Here is a 27,853-nt window from a genome sequence, read left to right on the forward strand (position 1 = left end):
AGTATCTAATAACTAAGCAAATGCTCTGTCAGCATGATTTTGCAACATAGGCTGGGACAGTTCTCTATAGTTCCTCAAGGTAAGGATGAATAGTGCAGAGGCTTGCTTGTTCTACAAAACACTGTGCAGAAGCTGAGATTCCAATAAATGGTTTCTGGCTTCGGCTTGTTTTATTGCTGCTTGTGTGCTAACATGGGAAACTACAGACTCCTGAATGTTTCTTGTCATATAGACAGGCTTTGCAAGCAGTGGTAACTATCCCAGGGGTGGGGGGTGGGGGGGACTCCTCTTGCTTTATCTGACTCGGTCCGATGTAGCAAAAGCACAACCCTGTGGTCCTCCAAACCGGTCAAAACAAATGCTCAGAACGTCTTTCTACTGCAACCGGATCAAGATCCAACTTGAACTTGTAACGTTTCCACCTGTCAGACAGAGAGCGTCAGGGAAGGAAGACTCACCACTGCCAACCTTGGTAATGGCCCTGGGCATGTTTCCATTGGACAGTTCCCTATAGGGGACCTGCAGAGTGGTGTCAAGACTGCTGAAGCCCTCCTTCAGAGAATGCTGCTTGTAGTACTCCACCAAGTCCTGTTTAAAACGAGCACACGAGAGGAAAACATGTATTTAACAGTGGCGAGTCCAGCCGAAGAACGACCACACAGCTGTGAATGCAGAGATGTGCTTTCTTGTATACAATAATGAAAAATAATCTGGCACTGAAGAAATTTTCCTACAGCAAGGAGAGAGAGCAGAGTGTAATTTCCTGAAGGTGCTGAAAATAGGTTAACACAAGAGAGCAAGCAGCTGGTTGCAGCATGAAAAAAACAAAAGAAAAGTGTTATTTTTACATGCTTGAAAACTGCATTCATTCAAAGTACGGCGCCAAGTTGCGTAATGTCGGAATGATTATACTCATCAATGCTGCAGTGGTTTGAAAAAAAAATTGATACCAAGTTAAAAACCTTTACCAGCACGGTCTTGAAGAGTCGAGCCTCAGTGATGTAAAAGCCTCCATCCTTGGTCAGAATCTTAATGTGCTTGACTTTATCATTGAACCTGTGGAGAATGAATAAGACATGGGCTGCTAATCAACTATACATGCTTCACCATCAATTTGGTCTCTGTGGTGAACCGTCACGCAGGTCTGTCGGAGCTGACAGTTGTCATGCTGAGCCAAGCAACTTTGTTCGACACGAAACCTTCAGGTTTCCCCTGCTGTGAAATCGGAGTCGATTCATGGGGAACATCTAATAATAATGGCTGAAGAGTCCCTTCTTCACTTTTATACTTTTAATTCATTCTGTATTCTAGCAAAACTCTGGCAGATTTTCCTTTTCCCTGAAACGAGTCGGTGTCTTCTGGTTTCAAATGTGTCTAGACCAGGGAAGGTCAAACACAATTTAATGCAGGGGTCACATATGGTCCAATTTCACCTCGAGTCAGATGGACGGGTAAAATAGTGACATAGTAATCTTTGAATTTAAACTCTAAAGTTTTTCTTTCTCGTGGTGCAGAGTATTAGTGATGAAAATGTCTATATTTTCACAAAAAACGAACAATTACGACAGAAAATGGCTACAATGGCAAAATACAATTAAATTTTTTTATTTTTTACATCTATCAACAACTTGCAGCTTTCAGTAAAGGAAACCCTTCTCTGAGATGCTTATTTTTATTACGATTTGTCTGATGAACTCCCATGTGCATTAATTGAGTTAATTGTTGACATTTTTGCCACATTTGCCCAAAAATTGGTCTCCATGTCTTTGTGTGGTCAATTTATTCAAATAGATTGGTTTGATTTTACTAATGATTGCGTATTTTGTGATATATTTCAGACGACTTTGTAGCAGAACCGGCAGACAGACTTTTTATTTGCATATTTGGTTACGAAATCTGTATTTCTACAGGACATGACAGGAAAAATAGACACAGCTATTAGAAAACTACAACTGAAAATGCATGGTGACGCACAATAGTGGAGCTTGAATTATGGGGTGCTAAATAATTAAGCGATTATATTATCATATGCCAGGTGAGAATCATGGCCCAGGCGATGCACTGGGAAAAGGTACGCGGGCTAACCTTGAAAATGCATGAGTACTGTTCAGTGCGCACATGCTATAGGCAGAAGTGGAGGTGCGCTGGAGGCCAGCTTCAAGCACAGCTCCATATAGCACGGCTCCCATATGGTGATGAGAAAGCGTTACGCTGCGGATAAATCGGCATTGTAAATCTCCACGTGCGGTGTACAACGGGCGGCTGGAATACAGTCACGCTGCGAATGCACTGATACATTATGAATATACAGTCAGGAATACATCAGCGGTGTGAGCTGAGTTATAAGGCGCGTAACACACCGAGACAGAGGACTCCTGTTTGGTGACTACACCGTCGTTCTTCCGTCCTATAGGCTCCACACAAACGTCGGCGTGCGCACACACAAAATGACCACTTGTAGCGTTTGTCATCGTACAGTTCCAGCTGATTAGTAGGCGCTCGCTGCATAAAGCTCCATTATCTCAAATGGCCATCCTGATAATGATCTTAAGCATCGAGACAGGCAATTAGGATCGGAGCGTCGGGGGAAACTGGCCCGGCACATCAAAGTAGTGAATGAGGAGAACGGTGTGAGTCGACAAAACCAAATGGGCTGGAATGGTGTGTCACCGGCTAAATAGTCTCAACATCCAAACACTATTTCAGAGTGCACCCTCAATTGTTGTAATCTAACGGAGCCGTGGTTCCAGGTCAGGGGGACTCGCCGGCGCTCGCGCACGCTTTGAAGTAGCCTGACACATATTCAGTAGTTAGATGGACAAGCTCGTATTTGAAAAGGAGAATATGGAGGCACTGGAGTTGCAGATAAAGCAGTCATTTACTGAGGGCCTTAAGCAACGTATGTTTTATCTGCGACAGAAAGTGCGTGGCCAGCCTCCTTCTGAAAGACATCTCGAAGACTGATAGCCAAGGACTATCAAATAGCATGACGCAAAGCTATCAGGCGCTTTTTGAACATGTGTCAGAGACACAGACAATAGAAAGATGGCAAGATAGACCATCCAATTTCACCCCTTCCCCCGAACCGCATCAAGCACTTTTAAACTAAAATGAACCGCAACAATGTTTACGTAAGATTTGCTTCCCCTTCGTTTAAATGAGGAAAAAAATAGTAAACTATTGAATGTTGGTGATAGAAAGTTCTGAGGATTGTGTCTGCAAAATAATTTAGAAACAATTCCTTCCAGGAATGGTGCCTCTATCACTATGCTCCAGTGATAAAATAAAGAATATTTTTCGAGGGTCCGGCTGAAGGTTATGTCATGAACCATAAAACCTCCTTCTGCTTTTTGTAATTTTAATCAGCCACCATCTCCCCTGAATCCTCCACCAACTGTCTTTATGTCCTTTTTTCACTCCATTCAGATTCTTCTTCTCTCCTGTCGGCCTCGCGGCTTCATCATCGTCCAATCTCTATCTCTCCTCCGCACATGTGCGAACCTTCCTAACCCGGCCTCTCCAGTTTTATTTCTAAACTCCCGTCATCCTGCTAATCTGTTCATTTTTATTCTTGTCCATCCTTTACAGCTCGCAATGAAAATTTCAGCATTTCTGCAGCCTCCAGCTCGGCCTCCTGTCCATTTCAATGCACTGCTCGGCGTAATCTGACTAAGACGAATAGAAACTCTTCAAATGAACTTTTAACCAGTGGTGGCTCATATCTTCTAACTTTTGTACTTAATCTTCCATAACAGAATCTAAAAGCTTTTCCTGAATGCTGTAAAAAAAAAAAAATAATAATAATTGCCTGGCCTAAATTTATGTAAAAAATATTATACAATGTGGTTACTTTGTTTTGTTTTTTTTGTTACTTTTGTTTATACCCACAATTAAAACAACGATATAACAACATTTAAAAACACCCACTACAAACTAAAGTCGTAATGTGCATGACCAACAGCAGCGTTTCCGCCGCCTACATTGAAATGGAGCGCGAGCATTTTCAAAAAGTTTTACTTTGGAAGCCATTTTCAGAAAGTTGTGTTGTCGTGCAAACAAACCCTCAAAGTGCAGATGAAGTTTTGTGTTTTCACTTAAAAATGTTGTGAAAACGGACCCTTAATGTACAATACAGACAAAAAAAAAAGACACATTTTGTCAAATAAATGAGCATTTTCTGTATAGCTAAAGTGGCCCTCTAATGAAATAACAGGGATATGTTACTGATATGATAAGTTGTGGGACACTTTTAATTTTACTCTAACGGGAATTTGATCAAATTCCTTTAAAAAGGGATCAAAAGTAATTTTTTGGTCTTTGAAAAGATAAAATAAATTTGTTTTAAACTCAAAAGAAAAGAAAAAAAGAGGCATTTAAACAACACAGTTATTTCATCATCTTTCTATCTGGGTGAATGACCCTTTAAACTGCGCTCCATCCCGCACCATCTGTACTTAAGTATAAACTGTGAGTCATCGGACCGGGCAAACTTCACTGTTCTTCAGTCGCAGGCTGTTCGTGACTCTGCAGACGCTCTAACTTCTTGCTTTTCAACAACATGAGAGAGGGACACAGCGTGGTCTCCTTCTGCTGCGCTCCATCCACTTCACCATTTGACGATCAGTTTGTTTTCTCATATCACTGCTGTAATAAACTGTTATTTGCATGTGGGCTTTTTATTTGTTTGAATTATTCCTTGCCACTCGTCTCTCGTCTCTCGCCTCTCGAAAAAAAAAAAAAAAAGGTGTTTTCGCCCACAAGACTGCTGCCAATGAATGTGTTTTGTTTATACTGACATTGTTGGTAAATGCTCGTGAATGAAAACTGCAGTAGATGTGGGCAAAAAAATGAAAAAAAAAACAAATGACAAGCAAGAAATGATTGAACCTACTTGATGCTGATGGCGTATTCGGTGCATTCTTTAGTCCTGTGTCGAACCAGATAGGTACTGTTTCCCCGGTCCAGGAGCTCCACCTCGGCCTGGTATCTCTCCATCGGCCCTGCAAACCTGAACCATTCGTGAACAACTACTACACTTAATTAATCGTTCTGAACTTCAGGATGAGGGGAGCCGATACAATCAATATACTGGAGCAAGGAATGACTCGTGGTTATACTCAGGAATCATTAGTTTTCACCAACTTACCAGAGCTGGCCGGAGTAATCGACGGGTTTCGGGACCTGGAATGCAAAAGAATGATGGTCACGTAGTGGTTTGATGGAGGTTGATGGAGGAATGTCATGTGATTATTCAAGCTCAAATCGAGGCCCGTTGACATGATGAGTTCAAGTGAAAATGCAAAACTTTCATTGTAGGTGTCTGTTTACATGATAACGGAGCTCATAGTCAGTGAAAACGCTACATTTTGAAAAACTAAGAACTTTCCAAAAACACTCGGGCTCCGTCGCCGTGGAAACGGGTGAAAACGAGACTTTCATCTTATGTGCTTTATCTTTTCTGGATTTATCTTGTTGTTCTGACATCTCCCTATGTCCCATGTTTAATTGTTTCCTTGACAGACTGATCATTTATTTATTGACTATTTATTTTATTGTCTGAAGGCATGCTTGGGTGTAAATAGGAAGCTACTAATGAACTACCCCTTGTGGGATAAATAAAGTTTAACAGAACAGAACTTTCTGGAGAAACGCGTGTTTCATTCTAAAAAACAACCAACAGCGCCAACTCGCATGCTGACTACATTGTTTTCCGTGTTTCTTCTATTTCCATGTTAAGTTTGCGCGTAAACGTGAAGCTTTTCTGAATTAAAAACACAAAAACTATGCGTTTTTCACTTGAAACGTTGTTGTGTAAATGGAGCCTAAGTCTTCTGCAGTGAAAAAATAAACAGAAAGAAACTGAAAGCATCAATATTTGCCATTATCCACTGAATGACTTGAAATTCATCTTATCGATGACGGAATGTTTGCACACTTACACACGGACAAGGCCTCACAGCGTCGCTGGGAAAGAAGCCAATCTTGCTCGTCGCCAGGATTTTGCCCTGCAATGGCAAACGGTTGTTAATCGCATTATATTTGTCTGGGAGCGACTACAGTTTTCTCTCCCCTTCTCTCCCTTTGCTCTTCCCCTCCCACCCCGGCTTCAATAAATCCTCGGCAATTAGCACACAACAAGCAGTGCATCTAATTTGCAGCCCAAGTTAATTATGGTTCAAACTCTGCCGGCAGTTAGATTTGTACTGCATCAAAACAAGGGCCTCGTTTAACACTAAATAATGGATCTTATTCTGGTCTTTGAATATCCAGACAGCGTGAGCTCTCCGGCTCGTGCTAAAGACTAGCAATTCCATTTTAGCTCTCCGTCCAAAGCAGCCATGGGCTTTATGTGAAAATCATTAATTCTTTCAACAAACAAAATGTACCTTTCTTCTTTGGCTAACTAAACCAATTTGGTAAACCAATTTAGTAGATTTTCTCATAGATCTGCCCCTAGTTCTTTTCATAGGCTTAATTCTCTGATGTTTAATGATCTCGTAGACAATAATCAGACTATGTCCCAGACTTAAACTCTATGTTTGAGGTCAATTTGAAGTCCATTGAGTGGATCTGAGAACAAAAAAAGGGGGGGGGGGGGGTGGATGTGGAGCACACCATTCAGCTTGCTGGCCTGTTTATGCTTTCCTTTTCACTCCTCTTTATTTAGAGTATGAAATGCTTTTGGGGACCGTGCAAGCCCGGGCAGTAACTAGATTGGAAGGCGAATCTTTACCCATCTCTATGATTCATTCTGTGTAATAACATTTCATCAAAGGTTTTTTTGAGAGCCCTTCTCTATTTGTTATGCCTTCGATGAGCGTATGATAAAGATTAAACTTATTACTCTGTTGGCATAAACAGGCAGCAGCCAAAGGATCAAATGAAATTACAGTGATTGATTGTATTGTTCTGCCAGTGGGATGGGGGATAATTGCCTTCTGGGTAACGGGGGATATGAATTCTCCATGTTCTGTAATTCCATCCTCTGGCGCCACCGGGGACGCTGAAGATTAAAGGTACCCTGTAGAGTTTTCATTGTAAACAAACATGGTTTTTGCTGAGATTCAGTGTTTCTCTTCAAAATGCATTGTGTGTAAGCAGAAAACCTGAACAAAACCAGTGGAAAGCAAAGCCTTACATTGCATGCATTTGAGCTTTAATGTTAGATTGTTTTATCTTTATATTCTCTTTCATTACAGAATCCTACATTTTACAGCTCATCACTGCCATCAGCTGTGAAAATGTGAAAAACATGGTACACCAAGTGAAATTCCAATTTTTATGTCTGTTTCACAATATGTCAAAAAAAACCAGTGATAATAAATATGATACGAGCTGAAGCAAGTGTTGCTATTTACCATATCTAGCCAAGGCTAATTTCCAAATTTATTGTTACACTGAAACGATGCAGGAAAATTATTCAAAGCTGAGTGTAATTAATAGAGCTCATCCAACTCATGAAGGCAGGAAAAACTAAACCAGTTCTGCTAGAGAAGAGGTGTCAAACACATTTTAGTTCAGGGGCCACATGCAGTCCAAATCTTAAATGAGCCGTGCCATAATAACACTGAAATGTAAAGATTTTCTTTGTTCGCAGAGTATGCCAAAACAAAATGTCTATGTTTTCACGAAACCAAACATTTACTCCAGAAAATGGCTACAGTCTCAACATTAAGCCAATTTTATTGGTGAAAAATACAGTGAAGTGTCCAAAACACTTCTCTCATCGCTGTTGCGTCATGCATGTTTTTCACAAACACTATGTTGTGTTGTGTCCTATAAAAAGTCAAAGTTTTATTAAAAATGTTTTAGAATTTGCTCGGGGATTTGGCAGGCCTTTTCGGAGGCGGTTTTGACTCACGGGCCTTATGTTTGACACCCATGTGCTGGAGGTTCAGGGGCATTGAAAAAGCTGTGTTAGCTCGTTACTCCAGTGGAGTTTTGAACCAAAAGGATTTATTGTTGTTGGTTTTTTGGTTTTTTTGGGGGTAAAAACATTAGGCCAGTGCAAGACTAGAGATTGGGAACGTGGCCTTATAACCATCACTGTAAGTACCTGAGCAATGGCCTAAACCACCAAATATTCAGGGTTACATTCAGAAGGACATAATAATAATAATAAGTGTGGACATAACATTCTTTTCTTTTAACAGTTAATGAGTTTCTTTTGGTGGACATCGATTGTCTTTATCTTTTCTCTGTTTCTTGTAGCTACTCTTCTCCGCTTCCACTGAACACATCAAAAACATGAAAGCTGTAAACTCCCAGACGGGAGCGTTGCGTCATCAAAGCGCGGCTCCACAGTGCCACCCGCGGTTGTGAAGCCAAAAGGATGGCTTGTAAGTTAAGCTAATTGCAGTATGCACAGGACGTGAACACACACAACTGTGCGTTAGCACATAATTCCTCTGATTATCCCCCTCCGGCATGCACGGTCGCCATGGCAGCAAAGCGCGCAGTGCCGTCGGGTCCGTGGCGTGACATTCTGGTCGCCCCTCCGCCAGCTTACAAGAAGTCTCCCGGCAGTCGTGTCCTCACCCTCCACCTTGTGCTCTGTCACAACAGAGAGAAACATGGAGCACAGGAAATCGGGCTAACTGCCTACTCCCAGCCGTGCCATTGGCACAAGACTGCAGTGCGATTGGAGCAGCACCAGAAGGCGGATGAGGCTTTAATCCCGCCGTAAAGCGGAGCGGGAAACAGCTAGGGAGGCCGCCGGAAGACCCCAGATAAATCGCTCTCCTTTCAAAAATAGATAAGGTCAAACAGTCTCAACCGCTGGCTGACCTCATGAGACGGTTGCTAAGTGTGTCAGTACACGGGGTTGTACGCCGCCATTAAAACATCCTCCCGAGGCCTGAGTTTCTGCTGTTTTATTGTTTTACCATGGCACTCAATTAATCAACCGAAGCCACTAATTGGTTAGATCATCTGTTGCAGGCTCTGATTCAATCTTTAGAAGAGACAGATACCACCCCCCCCCCCCCACCCCCCACCCCACACCATTTGTAATGTAACCGGGTCCAGTAGAGTTCATGGAGACCTTCAACTCATGTTCCGAATCGCAGTCGACATCATCATGTTGTCAAATTTGCAGGCTCGGCCGACACAACACAGAATGTGATAAACAACCTCGACTCATATAGTGATTTATGAAAAGGTGACAGTCGGGAAGAGGATGAATTGAATGAGAAATCTCTCCCTGTTCTCGGTCGCGTAGTGCTCCATTCAGCATCGAAGAGAAGCATTAACATGGAGCACACATTCAAACCCATGACATTGCACAGGTATTGCGTGCGCCGCGAGCCAACCCAGTCAGCCACAACGTGTTATTTTTTCATGGAGTCACAGATGTTGAAGATAAAACGAGGGTGAGCTGAGTGACACGCACCTGCCACCAGGAGCTGTGCAGGTCGGCAAACATCAGTTCAATGACATCCCCCGCATGAAAGCTTAGTGGGGGCCCACACGGGGGACAGGGCATGCCACTGTAGTCTCTGATCACAACCATCCTGGGTAAACCTAGCAGACAGGGAGCACAAACACATTCACACTCTGAATTCCAGACATTTCTCTGACAGTCACGGTTAGAGGAGCGGAGGACACTAAGACCTCGATTATTAAAACTTCAGTTCCAAGAAGGTTGGGATAGTGGTGGAAGAATTCGTTCAAATGAAACGCTAAACATAATATTTTTACACTGCAACAGAACTGGACCTCCAATGACGAGACAGGCAGAAACAGTTCTGGTCTTTTAAAAGCTTTCAGTGCAAATTTATGTTGTGATTCAAGCCTTAGAATATTAGTAAAGCTCTTCGTGAGAGTCTGCCTCTCTTAAATGCTCCTATTATACCCACTTAGGTCCTGATTGTATGACAAGATTTCAAGTTTACATGGCAACGTTTTGTAAGCGACGTCCGTTAACATGGGCACACTGTGTCCACACACTGACAATGATGTAGTTTTCATGTTGGACCACTGCTGCGTGCTGTTGGTTGTTTTTGTAATGAAACCACACACACACACACACGTGTGCAGACACTACGCTTTAAATATTAACAATAGGAGTACAGGGGCATTCGGATGGACGGACGACCAAGTTGGATTGTTATTACGGTGACTGTCAAAATAAAACTACCACGTCCCAGGAGAATATGGACTGGGAGCTATGACACAACAGGAGGTAAACATTGTTCTTATTGTTCATCTAGTTTGCAAAAGAACTATTTACAGCACTGTAGCAGCATTTCAGAAAAATTATGTTTTACCCTGATTCCATGAAGGCACATTTTTACATAAAAAATACATTTTCCCACAAAAACCAAAGAAGGAATAGGCTGATTATTATTATTATGAAAAATATCATTGATCCCACAAATAAAAGAAACATTACTGAATTTCAAAGGATGCTTTATGGTTGAATCATTTCACAGAATAACCCTGAATCATGTAACATTTTAAGGCGCAACAACCTACTTCATGCGTGTAACTCCTCATTTAGCTCGTTCCATATTTAAGATACTAAAGACACATCTTTCTTCTCACCGTCGATGTTTCAAAAATTCTCAACCTTCTAAAATCTTACCTTCCTTTCCTAGATGTAAAACAGATTTGAAGAGACAGATATCTAATGTATTTTTAGGAAGAAATTGTAGTTATTAAAACATATTTATCACTATATCCCCTTTGTATTTACCAACCTTTTTGGAACTGGTAAAGTAAGTAATAGATGATAAACACTGCTGAAATATAGGAACACAGATTTTACAATAAAGAAAATATTGCTGCTAACAGGCAGAAATTATGAAAAACACAAAAGTAAAAATGAATCAGTAGAACATAAAACTATCACTAAAACAGCAGTATACATATATGTATGAAACATTAATGTACTTTTGGAGTACAAACATTTCTGGTCACTCTTAAAAAGCGCGATGTTTGCATCTGAAAACAACCTGCTAAACCAATTTGTTACGGCGAAAGGGAAAGTCGATATTGGACATCAGCAAAAGCAAGATCTCTGGCAGCTTGTAAAGTTCCCGTTTGAAGTTTTGTCTAAAACAAACTCAGAGATGTTTTCCAATGTTGTATTTGGCAAGAAACCGTTGCCTGGATTGGATTGGGAGAGTGAGCGGTCCACTAATTGTCATATGTCAACGTATCCTTGAGTCAAACGCTGGACCCTGAGTCGCTCCTAATGGAGGTCGCGCACCTTGCAGGGCAGCCATCAATATTTAAGTGTGAATGAGTGAACGTGACAAACAAGCTGCTGATACAGCGAAAAGTTGACTTACCTAGTTTTTCTTTTACTAAGAATTACCTTTTTTTAAATTAGATAGGAATAAAACAAACTTACAATGTCGTCATGATCTGAGCTACACATACAAGAGATGAACGCCTTTTAATCCAAGTGCCTCAAACACAATTTACTTCAAGAGCCACAAAAAGCTCTGTCTGATTATAATATACAAATATCTAGAACACATCTAGTTGTTTATATATTATACATTTAATGAACTATCCTTTCACAACACAAAACAAACCTGATTTGAACAAAAATAAGAATTAGAGTTACAGTGGATTTTTCTTCCACTATGTATCTTCAAATGCATAAAACATTTAGCCACACGAAGCTGAAACAACAACAAAAACAGCAGTCTAGTTCATATTAGAAGTCATTGGAACTTGTCTAATTCTAGAAATGATCTTTAATGTAGACATGTTTCTACATCTGTGTAACAATCCTGATCACCTGAATTGATTCACCACACAATGGAAAATGGAAAAAAAAGCTTAAGTCCTGGAGGTCAAATGCATATAGTGCAGTTATATGACAGAATTTTCCACATCTGGTAAATTTCGTCTGGCGTGTCAGTTCTAGTCCGCGGGCTGTATGTTTGACACCCCTGCTTTAAATTGTTAACTTTCCCTAAAATAACCACATGGAGCTGAGGATTCACACATTCGCCTGCCTCTGCAATGATCACTTTCTACCGGGTAGTTTTACCAGATTCACAGATTATTTGCTGGTGTTTCCACCACAGTGCAGTAGTTTACAGCACTACTGACTACTATATGTGCCCATCATGAACAGTACATGTATTTAGATTAGGTTAAAGTTTCTGAAGTCCTTCGTCAATACATTTTCATTTGACAGTTGTTGACAAATATTTGAGTTCTGTTGAGCACACGCCTCCCCCGTCAGCTATCCCACATGCACATAAACGTGGACTTCCGCGGCAGTCATTTTGATCGAGGACTAAACAATAGTGCCATCCTAAAGAGCAGCAATCTGCCATCGCAGGGAATTCATCTCTTTGATTCCTGAACAGCACAGCACCGCTCTTCCCTCAGCGCGGCAGACGAATACAGCCACAAGCGCGGGGCTAAGGCTAAGACTAAACACCCCTGCCAACTTAAAAGACAGAGCCACTTACTCTCCCCTGACTCACACATCGGGCTCCCTCCGACAGATCTCCCTTCCGGCCGCGGCTCCCCGGCAAACCAGCCCGAGGAAACTATTAGCTGGCTGCGACCTCAGATGAATGGAAAAATCTTCACATTCATGTTTTTAATAAGAACAATAAGCATGGCTGTCTTTCTCATAAAGCCCCTTATGGAAATTGATTTATCACAAAGGCACAGCTCAGCAGTTGAGGGCGAGTCATATAGGCTGCTGGAAGGGCTTTTCTACCAGCATTTCTCATAATGATTCTTCCCACTTCCATTCATCTCAATGTCGTCTGGGGTTTAGGCATCAGGGCAGGCAGCGAGGAGAGAAGCTTTTTTTGTGCTGTGGTTAAGAATCCCTTCAGAATCCAATTATTCACATATACAGTATGTGTGTATATGTATATATATAAACAGTATATATATATATACACACACACACACACACACACACACACACACACACACACACACACACACACACATACATACATACATACATACATACACACACATAAACTGTGAGCAAGAACGACGGAATCCTGTGACAAAACACAGGGTTTAGCTTTAAACCTGTGTCCCTGTGCTCAGTCTCTCTCCGAGCTCTGACTAACCGCCTCCTTTTCATCCCGTTGCTGCTTCTGTTTAGCTACAGAGCTGAGATGAAAGGGGCTTAAAGGGGTTCCAGGTAAAGCCCTTAGCAGTTTCACAGAAAGTGGCCGAGCGGTCAAGCCATACTGACCTGGGTCTGGTGGCGTTGTGTTGTCCTGTGAATAGAGAAAAACACAGGGAGTGAGAACAGTATCCAGGTAGAGGTTCAGACTGACCTGATAAATGTTTTATGCAATAATTTGTAAGACTTAAAATCTGCAGATCAAGATAGAAAGCAAAAGATAAATGTACGGCTTTTAGTTTCTATGGGGGCAGTCTTGTAAGTAAATGCATAAGAATGCCATCGGAGATCACAGAACGACACATCTGTGAAAAATACATCAATTTGTATTGACTAATTACATCAAAAAAACGATTTAATCAAGATTTACTTTTACAATCCAACAATGGATGTTTCACAGTGCACCTGAGGAAGTTTCTTGCAAAGAACACATGAGAGTGTTTGGTGGCCTGGTGAAAGGTTACAGCTTGAAGAACTGCGGAATGGATTCGTGAATATGAGCATTTTACACATCTTCAAAGCAATTCAATGCCAAACATAAAAACCCTAATAAAAATTTTTTAAAAACATGATGACGTTGTGCAAACATAATATGTGAGTGTATTCATACATTCATTCGTCCCACAAAATTTGTTATTTAGTTATATATATTAAGCCCCTAAAAGTCATAAACTTTCTTGTATTTCTTGGTCACGCTCAGTAGTTTGGTGGTTGGACGTGATGGTGAGACCTCAGAGGGAGAACTAACAGGAAAGCATCTGCTGATAATAGCTCCACAAATATAACTGTTGCCTCTCACCATAATAACAGCAGCCATCTCTGCCAAAGCCTGAGCGAATTCACACCGTCGCCTCAGACGTGATAAATGCAGATGCAATCACAAACAAAGAAAAATAGCTTCTCGGTGTCGTTTCACAATGCATGTGGTAAATAAAACATGCAAATTGATTCCTCGAATTGGTAAACCGGCTTGGTTCAGTGGAATGTGTGGGAAAGATCTTACCTGATATATGTAATATGACCTAATTTGAAATCAGTATTATCATTATTAGCTGTTAGTCTTGAGATGAAATAAGACGAGTTTGTGTGTAAAATGCTGTTTTGCACACTGTGTAGAACTAATTGTTTCCATATCTATGGAAGTAGATATTTCATGGTGGTTTTACCTGAAGAGCTCAACATTTTCTCAGAACCGCTGCACTCGAACAAACTCCTCATAGTATGTTGCAGGATGCAGGATATTGCATATTTGAGACTGACGTGTAAGTTATTTTGGAACAAGCTTGTGATTTTTCCGATGTTGATCAGCTTACACATACGCTTGAGTGCAATATTAAGTTTGCACACGCATAAATATTGAGTAAATCAGTATCTGCAATCACAGTAAATTATAGAAACAAGAATATCTGCTAAGAAAATATCCTATTTTTCAATTTTTCTGGGACATTACAGAAGTTATTGTGAACAATTAGGAATTAAAATTGGAGACTTAACAGGGAAACAGATGCCTTATAAAGCTGGGAGAGCTAGAATTTTATAGTGTTTCATTACAGTTTTGTTTTAACAATGAAACAAATAGTCTGCCATCAATATTTTGGATGAAAAACAAATTTTAGAAATTAAAAAAAAAAAAAGAGCACAAGCAGATCTCCTGCTGCTGTCTTGGACTTCATTAAATCTGTGTGTGGCACACTTAAGGAGGAGACAAACAAATGACAAACAAAATATTAGCTGTCTTATAAAGATAAGGGAGAGTACAGGAACATTTTCAAAAGGTAACATTATCTTTTTAGACTTAATATTTAATGGTTCTGGAACATGGAAACACAGTTATTCCTGTGGCCAAATGCAGGATATCGACACTGACAGAAAAACATTTCTTCGCAATTTAGTCACAAATTACTATAACAGGAGTGGATAAGACTGTGGGAGGAATCCAGAGACCTGACGATATGATAAAGAGCAATTAATATACTATTCAATGTGAAATACAATCCCACGTTAAACTGTTTACTGGTCAAACTAATTCCTATTATGGACAAACACTCTTTTAACTGCTGACGTGAAGAACATTCTTTCTTCTTGATCATATCCATAAATAAAAATTGAAAAAAAAAGAAATACATCCACGTGTGCTTAGTGTGCACATGCAAGGAGAACGACATCTGCTGCGTTATGCCTCGCTAATTATGTTAGCTCAGGCGTCTTGAGTCAAAGAAGACAAAGAGTCCAGGTCTTACCTTGGGTCGCGGCTTGACAGGATCTGCAGTCAGGTGAGAGAAACGGATACAGTGAGAGGAATACAATATGAGCGTGCGGTGGCTTCCTGACATGCAACCTCAACTGTCAACCTCTGCAGGCCCCTCGTCACTCCCCTGAATGTATAAAGACTGCAGCGCTTCGGCTTCTCAGAGGCCAGGGTCTAGATTTAACTGGTGGGGAATGCAGAAGGGCTAACGTGCCCGAACTGCAGCGGCAGAACAGATTTGATGCAGGACACCGAAGTGAGACACAAAGACGATGTAGGAGAAACTCAGACTGTGACAATCATTCCGATCGAGGTGCTACAGATGTGCATTTTTGGCAATACTTAACACTGGAGGATGAAAAAATGAGAAAATCTAACAGGATGACCAAACTGTGAAGAGTTCCTCCTCTGAGGGGCACGAATGTGCTCTGTGAATTCCACGGCAATCTGCCTTTCAGATTTTGGTCTTTTGCGCGGGCAAGCAGAGGTCGAGTGGCGGTGCAAGTCGAAAGGTCGTCGAGATTGTTGCATTTATTGAAACAACTGGTTTGTTCGCCGTCTTACCTGTCCTCCCACAGACTCCCAGTCGACCCAGACACTCCTTATGAGCTCCCAAGCCGCATTTCAGACAGAGATAACCCTGGTTAAAGATGCCCCTGGAGACCGTAAAACACAGGGTGGATTTCACGTCTTTAACAGATGCCTTGACATTTAGAATTTTCAAGCTCATGTCGCTCCCCTCAAGAAGAGAAATGACACCGGCAGTGTCCTTCAGCTTTCCCAAACACGATAAAAGTGATCCTTTTTTGCATTTTTTTCTGCTGAATAATATTTATTTTAATTAATCACCACGAAGCTTTTCTCAGTTAGGTGAGGGCTCAAATTTAAAAAAAAAAAAAAAAAAAAAGCGATTTAAATTGAGCGCCTGAGGTAAGGTGATAGAAGACTGAAAACTAAAATGTCAGTGTGTTCTTCCTGAATATGAAAGACATCTGACGGAGTATTTTCCTAAGAACGTTTTCTATCACAATGTGTCGTTAACAATTCACCCCGTTCGAGATGTAAGACTGAATCCTCAGCTTTTCACGACATCCACATAATTATTCAAAATATAGAATCATCCCCAAAAGGTGTCGTCGTGGTTACCGCAGCAGGAGGTGACAGAAGCTGCAGGATGTGATCCTCTCGAAGGTGTGCATCTTGAACTGGTGGGAGTTGTGGTTTGACTTCTCGGGTCGGATATTTGATCTGAGACGAGAGAAAAAATGGGGACAGAGTGGCTAAATGAAAGGCCAGCTTAACGAGACAAAAATGTGCATAGAAGTGCATGAATGCTAAAACAGTCTTGCCACAGCCCAAAACATTCAGGGACCATGAGTGAATGAGCTCATTTTACTAATGGTTGTGTTTGACTCATTTTAGTTCAGGGGCGACATACAGCCCAATTTCATCTTGAGGCCCTGTTTACACAACGTTCCAAGTGAAAAACGTTTCGTTTTTTCCATTTTCTTTTCAGAAAAGTTTCTCGTTTGAACGGCAACTCTAAAAGTCAAATTTTCGGTGGCTCTGTTGTGTAGACAGACACCCAAAATACCACAAATGTTTTGTGTTTTCACTTGAAATCATTGCTATTTAAACAGGCCATGAATGGGTGAGAATGGTAAAATAGTGTCAGAATAACCTTTAAATTTAACCTTTAAAGTTTTTGGTTGTTTTGGTGCAGAGCAGACGTGACCAAAATGTCAATATTTTTGCAAAAACCAAACAACTTTTCCGAAAAATGACCAAAATCTCAAGAAAAAGACGATTTTATTTAAATTTTCTGGTACAAAATACAGTGAAATGTCCCCAAAAAAAACTTCTCCTATAGTTGTTGTATTACACATGTTTTTACAAACGCCCCCTGAAAGCATGGCTTTGAGGCTAATTTGATATCATTCATGGTCGCATCACCGATATCTCAGTTTGTCTCGTGTCCACTACTATTTGTCACAAAATCTATGTTTTCTTTGAAATTTTTACAATTTGCTTGGTGGTTTGTCGGGATTCGGAGCCTTTCGCGGGCCACAGGCCTCATGTTTGACACCCCTGGTATAGGATCACGTGATGACCTAACCCAACATGTCCTATGCAGCAGCGGCAACGACTTTTCATTTTTTTTTGTTGCGCAACAAACAACGTGCAGTTTGTTTCTTCACTTTAATGAAACACACAACATCTTCGACGAAAGCATTTTTGATCCGCGTGCGTTCAAAGAGGAACGGTGCATTACAGAGGGAGGCGGCCTCTCTGGAACGTGAACAAACACGACGGACACAAACACCTCGTTGTGTTGAACACATCATTCAGAAGCCACTTAAATTGAGTGCTCTGGTAAGTGAGTCATTCATCAGGAGCCCACATCTTCTTTCCGTTGGTACAATTTCGATATTGAGAATCGGGCTCCTTCCAGTGCCATTATTTGACGCACGGAGCCACGAGTGGCTGTTTTTACACACAAACCTTCGTATTAGCTACAAAACAGTTTCTCGGTAGGAAAATGTTTTTTGTTTTTTTTTCGGGTGGGGGAATTTTGCAAGTATGCTTTGGGCAGGGGTCAAAAACATGAATGATGAAAGTGTTCCAACTCATAAAGTTTCAGCTCTGAAAAAATTGACATTGTTTAACTCCGGAGTAAACATATCAAGAGTTTTTTATTTCCATACAGATACACTTCAACCACACATTTGTTCAGTCAATCGAAGTGAAATGTTGGAAATGAGACGGTGTTCTTTAGAATCGACGTAACAAAAGATAAAGACAAAATATACCCCCACTGTAAACAAATAATACAAAAGGTATACGATTTACCCTGTAAGTTTCTGATGTGAAGAGCCATCAAGAAAGAAAGACTTCTTAGTGTCTCAGCAGCTCTTAGGAAGAGTTTACGTAAAAAGGTGTAGGCGCATAGATGTGTCATGTGTTCCTATACTCACATGGCCATTTCAAACTGATCCAGCCACTTCTTCTTCAGCTCCCTGGTCTTGAAGAAGAGTTCAAAGCCGCTGTGCCCCTGCTGGTGTGTCACGTAGAAGCCGTAGCACCACTGATGGGTTCGGGGAGAAGAAGAGACGTGGAAATCAAATGTTGTTGTTTTTTTTTCTTCTGACTCCTGTGCAGGAACATTTACATATTAATGTTTGCAGGAGAAGGAGGAAGAAAACAGGAGGATGGAGAAGAAGTTGTAAACTTAAGTAGGAGGAAGTGAAAAGGAGGGGCAAGAGGAAAGAAGAAAGTTTGAGGAATGAAAGAGGAGGAGGTGAAAACTATGGAGGGTGGAGAAGCAAGTAAAAAGTCAATGGAGACAGACAATTTGAAAATTGATTAAGTGGAAGTAAAATGTGGCAGTTTGTGAGGAAGTTAAAAAAAAAATACAGAAGAAGGGGGAAGTTAAAAGAACCTAGACGGAGAAATGGAAAAAAGAATGGAGGAGTATGTAAAAACAAAGCGGTAAGAGGAAATATGAAGAACGGAGAAGGAGGAATGAAAGAAGAGGAAATGAAAACGATGAAGAGAGATGATAGAAAAAGAAATTGAGTAAGAGGAAGGATGAAGATAAATCAAAGGAAAAGGAAGGAAGTAGGAAGTAAAAATGAAGAAGGTCGAGGTTGAAAAAAGAAAAACGTAAGAGAAAATTATATAAAATAAATTCAATAAGGGGGTGGGAAATTGAAAGAGGACGTAAGAAGAAGAACTTTAGAGCAATGAAGTAAAAGTAAAAATAAAGAAGGAGGGGGTGGGAAAAAGAGGTCGAAGAAAATTAGGACGTGAAACGAAAGAATTATGCAGTTAAAAGAAATGTTAGGAGAAAATATTAGAGGATGGAGAAGTAGAGGTATGTGGCCCGTTTTGGGCCTTTTGTTTGACCCTGATATTGTTAAATATCTCCTTTACATAAAAGAGATATATAACTCCAAAAAAATGCCAAATTATTTTTCTATCCTATGGCCATTTATTTCATTTAGACTTTAATATAAATTCGATTTTTCTGGCGAGAACTCCATCCTTTATTCAACTTATCCACAGAAAAAAGACCTTAATGCAAAGACAAACGCTTAGATAAATTTTTCTGCTTGCTGATTCTTTATTATTACTATTTTTTTAACAGTTTTTCTTCCTACCCCCCCCCCCCCCCCCCCCCCCCCCCCCACACACACACACTTTTCAAACACGTAAGGCACGTGTCAAGTGAACTCTGAATGACTCATTTGGATGATTCTCTCTTTTTTTTTTAATTCAGTTTTTTCTCTTGTTTCCTTTTTTAAAATACTTTTGTACATGTTCGGAAATAAATAAATTAATTAATTAATTAAATATTCACAGAGCAAGGCACAAAATTGTCTCAGTTTTTTAGAGTGACTCTGGTTTTTCACATATTCAACTCCACATCATGGAAACAGTTCGTCCCGTTGAAGTGTGTGCGTGCGTGCGTGCGTGCGTGCGTGCCGCGCACGGCGCCAGCACTGGCGCTGCCAGACGACACGCAGGCCGACCACAGCGTTCTCGCTGCTGGACGTTGTCGGCATCAAAAATAAAAAGAGCAGCAGCGAAGGGACTCTAACAAGAGATCTGCCCGACGCAGACTGAGGGGCCAAAACTGTCGGAACGCCACGACAGAGCCCGTTAATCAGCCTCGCGGCTTTATTTGGGAATACTGTAACCTGCAGGAGAACTCCAGTGACGATATCAATGACAGAACTTTCAGATTGACGCACATCCAGGAAAGCAACGGTTTTGAACTACAGTCAACCAAATAGCTCTTCTGATGCACTCTTTGAATGCCCCGCCATCAATTCCCAAACCTCTCTGTAAAGTTTACCCATCAGTGATCGGCCGGCCCTGAAGAGTCTTGAGTGTTTTAGAGCTCTGCTGGGTGTTAAATCATTGATGACTGTGTGGGTGCTCAGTAGCACCGCGTTCAAACTCTGCGGTTTCATTTAGCAGGAGATGATCTATAGCTATAAGTAGCCTTGGAGAACTGCACACATTCATCATTTGACATTAGCATCTCTGTCCCGCGGTGTGAGTTTGAGGGTGTAAGTACACATCCGATGTGAAAATGGCTTCTTATTCTTGTGTCTGTGTAGTATTGTTGGGGTTTTTTTACACCAATGATAAAAAGCTGTGCGTGACCGATGAAGGTTTCCGTCGGAGCAGAGGTGACAATAAAGCAAGAAAAGACGCATCCGAGCGCGTGAAGCAGAACTCCTCTGTGGACGTCATTACACATTAATTCAGAAACGTTATTGTGACAACCGCAAGTAAAGGGCATGTTCGTAAGAAGCGAGCCGAAACAATGACCATTCATGTAAATACTGATCATTGCTATTGCACGTATGAGCGCGCACGCACACACATCGCGGCTGCACGACAGAGTAAATGAGGATGATAATGGATTCCCTTTGATAAAAAAAACCCCCACAGAACCGGCCTAATCTGGCGAGCCGTCAGATTCACATTAGCAGACGGCATCGGAGTGAGAAGACACCATCTGCGGGCATACATCAACAAGACATCAACAAGTCCCCGCCGCTGAAGGGCGGCCCGTGAACGCTCCCGGAAGGCGGGAAACATCACGCTGCATAAACTGCACGGAGTGGAGAGAAAGAGGCCTGTACAGACCGGGATGTTCAGAAAGAGGGAAAATATGGAAGGTTGCAACAGGTTGCGCGGAGAAAGAGACAGTCACACATACTGTCGATTTTCAGTCGCCAATTCATCCAATACACACGCAGGGAGAACGTGCAAATTCCACACGGACAGAAATTAATCTGTGAGCTTTGCCAAAGTATATACCAACAACAGAGGACCAACAACGTGGCATCAGATGAAGTCCTACACGCCTCTGATGACTTGGCACACACGTCTCACACACTAATTCATGAGTATAGGCAGAGAAAAGTTATCTCCACATCCAGATCGGTTCTATAATACTTTGGGTTTTTTTTTTCATCAAACTGACCTTTTTCGCCTCCCGGTCAGACGTGGGGTTATTGGTGATCTTGAAGTAGTTGAGGTCGAGTATCTCCTTCATCTCATAGTTGTCTCCTCGTCGTTTGCAAACAATGACGGCGACGTCAAACAGAAAGATGTGTCTACAAAGGAGATAGAGAAAGTGTGTCAAACACATTTTGGCTCATTTTGATCCAGTTTCATCTTGAGTGGGCCGGATCGGTAAAGTAGAGCCATATCAACTTTTGAATTCAAACTTTAAAGTTATTGTTTGTCATGGCACAGATTCTAAGTGATGAGCATGTCTATATTTAAATTTTAAAAAATTACAACCGAAAATGACTACAATCTCAACACAAAGCCAATTTTATGGAAACCTTCTGGTGCAAAATACAGTTAAATGTCCAAAAAGAACTTCTCCTGTAAGCTGTTGCATGATGCATGTTTTTACATACTCACCCTGACAGCATTTATGGCACTCTCTTAAAGGGGTCATATTATATCAAATTCACTTTGGAACGATTTTCCAACAGTAGTAATCGTCCCCATACCTGGGAATGACGCCCCAGAAGTGAAGAAAGTCTGTCCTCTCTCTCCCTGGCCTGTTTCAGGTTTTTAAAAAGTGTGTTGCTCCAACCAGAGAATCAGAAATCAAACCCTACATAGTGTCACTGGGGGTTTAGCCAATCCCAATTAAGGTAGGCCCTCCCTTTGACTAATCCCACAATTAGGCAGCTCTGCTCTGGCACATGGCACCACGAGAGGAAGTACTTCCTCCCCTTCCAAAGATGGGCATGTGTGGGCGGAGCCAGTCCAGCTCACACAGACACAGCAGATTCTGAATGCAGCTCATGTGATTTAATATTCAAATGGATGACAATCAAGGAAAAGCTGGGTTTGGGGAAATAAACTTTGAACACAACTATTTTTGGATAAAGGAGACCCATGTGAAAGTGCTGACAAGCTGTATAAAATGACCTCAAAACGCTTAAAAATATATATTTTTAAGACTCAATGCTTTCTTTGAAATTTTTCCAATTTGCTTGGTGGTTTGGCCGGATTAGAACCTCTCGTGGGCCAATTTTGGCCTATTTGGCTTATGTTTGTCATCCCTGAGATAGAGTCGTATCGCTTCATTGATACACATTTAAGCATTAAATTTCACCACGTTATTAGCTATAACTGTATTCTTAACGTACCTATAAGCTCACCGAGAAGTACGTTCATAAAAAAAAAAAAAAAAAAAAAAAAAAAAAGAAATTCAGTTTTTAAATTCTCTTATAGGACAAAACAATGAAATAAGAACAACCTGTCTTGCTTCCTCTTGTCAAAACTGGTGATCATGCGGACTTCGCCGTCTCCCTTTGGCCGCCCGAAGACGATCAGAGGCTGATTCTGCAACAAAAAACACGAGCGAGCAGAGACACGTGGGGATATATTCTGAAAGCATGTTTTTACAATGTAATTATCTCATCAATCCCGAGCCGTGACAACTCATGAGCCTCACATCTGGTCACGTCAACCTTTTTCATGCTGAAATGGCATCACCCACATCTTCTGTCATCAGTCCACTTAAGTTGTTGAAAAGAAGATGAAGATTAAACGTGAGGATTTGGAGAGCATGAAGTGGCGTAATGATCAATAATTTCTATCACCGCAGCGCAGAAATCTGTTTTGTATTTTCAGAAAATCTTGTTTTTATTCTCAGTAATATGCAGTGAATTAAAACCGTTTAGGTGAGTTTGTCCATACCGGAGTGAAACCTTCGACTCTTTTACTAACAGTTGACTCTTTTAATTAACCTGAGACGGCAAAAAGATGATCTGTGATAAGCTGGAGCTTTGCAACGCTTCACATGCTCATTTTCTCCATGGCCACTGGATCAAGCCTCTTTTACTAGTAACGCAATTGTGAAAACACGTTCAACATGTTGTATGTCCCATATATTTCACATATACAGTATATATGTCGCTGTGTACTGTTCATTGTTCACAATGGAACATTGCTACTGCAGCATCCACAGCTAAGATTCGTAAGATTAGAGATAATCATGAGGGCTGACGGAGGAATGATGTTAAATTGGAGATAGCTTCAACGTAAGACCCTGTCTACACGACAAGACGACCATGTTGGATTGTTATCACGGTGAGTTCTTATTATTATCCATCTACTGAGCACGTGCAGAAGAACTATTTACTATGGTCGTGGTGCGCTTACACAGTAGCAGCATTTCAGACATGTTTTCCGCCGTTTCCAGACACGCTGCCGTCGTGTAAACAAATGCCCAAAACACTACAACAGTCTCATGTTTTCACTTGGAAACAAGGCCTAAGACACACTCTTATATTAAATAATGTCTTTCAAGTATTTCATAAAACTGAATCAAATACCAAATGTCTGATATTCAGTTCAATTCAACTTTATTTCTATAGCACCAAATACAACACAGTGATTTCGAGGTGCTTTTTACAGAGAGAAACCCAACAAATCCTACAAGTAATATCGAACATGAATGTCATTCTGAGATTTCGGCTGAATAAATTGGCTTGAGTCATATTGTTGACATAAGCTGTTATAAAAAAAGTGGCTAAAACAACAGTATCTGTTCTTTGAAGATTGTTAGTTGTTTTTCTAGAGGTGGTCTGGGCCAAAAATTACTTTAAAGTTATGAAAAATAATGACAATTTCAGTCCATTTTAGTGTTTTGTCCATGCCTCATCATATACAACCTTTTAGAGTCACAATTTAATGAAGGCAAACAAAAAGCTGAGGAATGTCTTAAATGTGCTGTTTGTTTGTTTGTTTGTTTGTTTGTTTGTTTGTTTGTTTGTTTGTTTGTTTGTTTGTTTGTTTGTGTGTTTGTTTACCAGGATTCCTCAGACAACAACTTAGCTGAAAACTTAAGAGTTGACCGTTTACTAGAAGGAAACGACCTTACGTTCTCACAGACTTTCCACTAAACAGCTGCTGATGGTCGGAGAAGATGATTTTTGGTTTACCAGGTTTTCGATAGACCTTTGGTACTGGTCGATCTCCCTCAGAGTCTCATTATCTCTCTTCACCTCGTTGACATACTGAGCCAAGTCCTACACACACACACCCACACACACACACACACACACCCACACAAAGAACACAGTCAGTTGGGTTAGTTCAGCCGCTTGTTTGTAAAGACAAGATCATGTGCTGTACATTTTGTGTAACACTCCCACTGAAAATACACTCATTTTCTGGCAGGCTGAGCACTCGACGAGAGGATAATGACAACTGTTGTATCAGATGCTTCAACAGGAAGTTGGAGCCAAGACACAGTTAAGCTAAAAAAAAAAAAAAAAAAAAAAAAAAAAAAGAAAAGAGTAGAGTATTAACACTGTAAAAGGAGAGAGACTGCTAAAATGCGACAAAGGCAACATATACATTACTTGTGGTTTTTTTAACCTGTGTTAATCTATATCTCTATGTCTATAATCCATAAGTAACGTTAGAAAAAAAAATTATATTATATATATTTATATAAATAAATATACCTACAGCAGTCCAGCTCCATTCACTGAAATAGCTCATAAAAATACATCCTAAAACTGGGAACATAAGCGAAAATAGCTAGAATATTTTGACAAATGCTTTTCATTGGAAACTGTTATTATAAAACCTCATGAACGCAACACCGAATCTGGTTTTTTTGATGTGCAGAAAAGCTAAAAGCATGTTTTAACAAGTATCTCACGTTGCTCCAGATGAATTTTATTTAAGTGGAAAGTGATAAAAACAGCTCTCGTGTTCATAAAGCTTGCAGACCTGTGGTCTAGATTATGCCCTGCATGTTTTTAGAAAAAAAATGTTTTGATGTGTTTTAGGCGATACGTGCACAGATCTGCTGCCGATCAATCTCACATCGCTTCAGAATTAGAAAGAAGGGCACTCAGCACTCTAACGCGTGTGAAGGTAAAGCTTTACCAACTCGTCCCCCTTCAAAGTGGTCAAGAATGAATCATTCATGACTTTGTGGGTCGTGTTCTTTTCAAACGTCACACTCTCGTGGCTGACTAGAAGGGACAGATTGGAATTTCCGCTAAATCAGCCACTTTTGGGGAAATCACCGTGACCACTATCAATTTACGAAAAGCGCAACACTTACCTTCATGGCATCCAGAGCAATCTTCAGGTTACTCTTGTCAGCAGGATCATGAGTGTGTTTGACGAGCTCCTGTTGGACAATGAAAGCAGACATTTCTCAGGCATGTTGGTCAGAATAAGGGATTGAACTCTTTTAAGTTGATAATAAGAAAACAAAAGAGACACTTAATCTACTCAACTACCCTTCAGGGGATAATTGCTAATTAGATGTGCAGAAGGAAATTATTTTAGCAGAGAAAAGCACAGAACTCTACCCAAGATTACGAGCGAGCCAAAAGCAGGGCCCGTCGTGTAATACCACTTTGTGCCACAAGACGGTGCAGTGAGTCACACTACAGCTCTTCCTCTCATTCAATATGAGAGCAGAAGAAGCGGATTTGAAGTGAAAACGCATCGTTTTTGCAATTTTGTTTTGGAAAACTTTTGCGTTTGCGTGGCAAAGTTTTGAAAACAATGTCCGTTTATGCGGATATGGCAGAAATGCTAAAACAAAGCAGTTTTCATATTGGGCAGTGAGTGGGTGCTGTTGTTACCTTCGCCAATGAAAGTTGGGCAAAGGTTATGTTACTGACTGTGTGTATTTATTTTTTTATTGGTTTGTATGTATGTATTTCACAAATTTTTCACAAAAACTATTGACCCGAATTGCATGAACTTTTCAGGGATGATTTGTCATCATCCAAAAACCAATCCATTACATTTTGGGATCGAGAGGTAAGACATTTTCTCTGTCGTGGACACACTGGAGGTCCCGCATTGAGCCGTCAGTTTCCTGGGAGAGGAGGGGGTATTCATCAGGGCTGCAGCAAGGAAGCTGCCGTTAGCCGCCTGCTAGCATACAGCTAACTCCGCTCCGGCGCTCGCAGCGAATATCTCGGTTTGGCAAGTATCCAGAAACAAGGCCTCATATTCTGAGTTGAGTTAGAAAAAGAAAACTGGAGGCGAGAGATTGAGTTCTTGGCAAACCGCAGGAACTCAGAGGAACTGTGAGGAACTCACTGCTGCCACCCAGTGCACAAAAGTGGCATTACTTAAAGCTCGACTGCACCTTCAAATACAATATTTCTACTATCTTTAAATCCCGGCCCGTGGCTCAGATTGGACTGATGAAATTGTATCGTTAAGCCCAGGTGTTTGTTCAAGGCAAAGGAAACAATGAAAGCTTTCTGCATCATCTTCCTAACACCTCGTCACATCTATACTGATCCAATCCACACATGGATGTTATTGTTAGGAGTGTAGCTTATGGGAACCGACGTGTTAAGTTACGCTTATAGATTATTTTTGAATTAAAACCTTCAGAGACGTGAAATAAGCTACCTCATCACACGAATTCATCTGCACAACAAGTATTATTATATCATAAAACTGGCTCTCGGTTGCTATACAGTTGTAAGAATTTATCACTTTAAACCCACAAGCTTATCAAGCACATGTAACGTTCTCATTCTAATGCTATGATTAAATCTTAAGCCGTCAAAAGGTGGGTGGGATCATTTAACGTGTGATTACCTCTCTCTTATAACATTACAAAATGAATAGATTAACTATTCTTTGAACTCCCTCCGTGGGGGTCACAAAGGCCACGGTGCTGTTTTCCCACTGAGCCGCGTCCTGTCTCGCTTCATTTCTGCCTCTTCACTTCTTCCCTCCTTCCTCTTCCTGCCTCCGTCACATGGTTTCTCCTCGGGGGAGCGAACGAGAATTCCCAGGACCGGCGCCGCTTACCGTGGAGGCCCTTACCCTCCACAGTGACTTAAAACAGCTCTCGGGGCATTGTCCTCGTCTGCCCTGCCAGCGAGAGTCTGACCTCTGCTTCAGACTATCCGCAGGAGACAGTGTCACACAGTTTGTCAGCAGCCACTCTCGAATTAAAGGAATTTGGATGGAAGACAGTGAGTAAGGGATCATTTCACACACAACTACCCTGCAAAATATCTCCATAAACTCAAATTATTTATCAATTTTGCCCAAAAATCTAATCAAAGATTCTAATAGAAAGGTTTACTTGTCCTGAGGTTTGGTGTTGTTCCCTTTAGAAACCCTGGTAAATGTAATTAGGGGTGTTTGTAAAAAGACTAGACACAATGTTTCTCTCATGTCAACATTAAATGCAACACCTCAATTATCATGTTAAATATCAAGACTTGTTTAGTGTGACGCTTATAAAGAGATGGGGAAAAAAAAGTCACATATCTAGAGTTAATATGTGGAGAGTGTCGCCCTCTAGTGGTCACTTTCTGCACTTTCCAGCCTATTGAGCCATCAGACTAATTATTGAAAATATAAAACGTCTAATTGAAACAATTACAATAAAATGGGATTGTGGGAATCTTGGATAAATTTCAAATTTC

General features: G+C 40.9%; 1 protein-coding gene across 4 annotated transcripts in view; it reads right to left on the minus strand.

The window, feature by feature from the left end:
- The window catches only part of LOC308116497 (guanine nucleotide exchange factor VAV3-like), a 54,518-nt gene that overhangs the window by 9,696 nt on the left and 16,969 nt on the right, over window positions 1-27,853 (minus strand). For 2 of the 4 annotated variants that reach the window (XR_013935774.1, XR_013935775.1), the window contains exons 11-25: window positions 25,501-25,569; window positions 24,362-24,448; window positions 22,672-22,757; window positions 21,373-21,505; window positions 18,347-18,456; window positions 16,518-16,619; window positions 15,936-16,027; window positions 15,364-15,386; window positions 13,193-13,217; window positions 9,392-9,522; window positions 5,940-6,005; window positions 5,147-5,181; window positions 4,892-5,000; window positions 969-1,056; window positions 459-588 (exon numbers count right to left, since the gene is read on the minus strand). Coding sequence is in view for 2 of the 4 variants with exons in the window: in XM_080474746.1 (XP_080330872.1) it covers window positions 459-588; window positions 969-1,056; window positions 4,892-5,008; window positions 5,147-5,181; window positions 5,940-6,005; window positions 9,392-9,522; window positions 13,193-13,217; window positions 15,364-15,386; window positions 15,936-16,027; window positions 16,518-16,619; window positions 18,347-18,456; window positions 21,373-21,505; window positions 22,672-22,757; window positions 24,362-24,448; window positions 25,501-25,569 (1,294 nt within the window). In the remaining 2 variants the exon portion in view is untranslated. Of the gene's footprint in view, window positions 1-458; window positions 589-968; window positions 1,057-4,891; window positions 5,009-5,146; window positions 5,182-5,939; window positions 6,006-9,391; window positions 9,523-13,192; window positions 13,218-15,363; window positions 15,387-15,935; window positions 16,028-16,517; window positions 16,620-18,346; window positions 18,457-21,372; window positions 21,506-22,671; window positions 22,758-24,361; window positions 24,449-25,500; window positions 25,570-27,853 lie in introns of all 4 variants that reach the window. The other 2 variants (XM_080474746.1, XM_080474745.1) reach the window with 1 other exon arrangement.

The sequence above is a fragment of the Lipophrys pholis genome (genome assembly GCF_963383615.2).
Source record: "Lipophrys pholis genome assembly, chromosome: 1".
In the NCBI taxonomy this organism is placed as follows: domain Eukaryota; kingdom Metazoa; phylum Chordata; class Actinopteri; order Blenniiformes; family Blenniidae; genus Lipophrys; species Lipophrys pholis.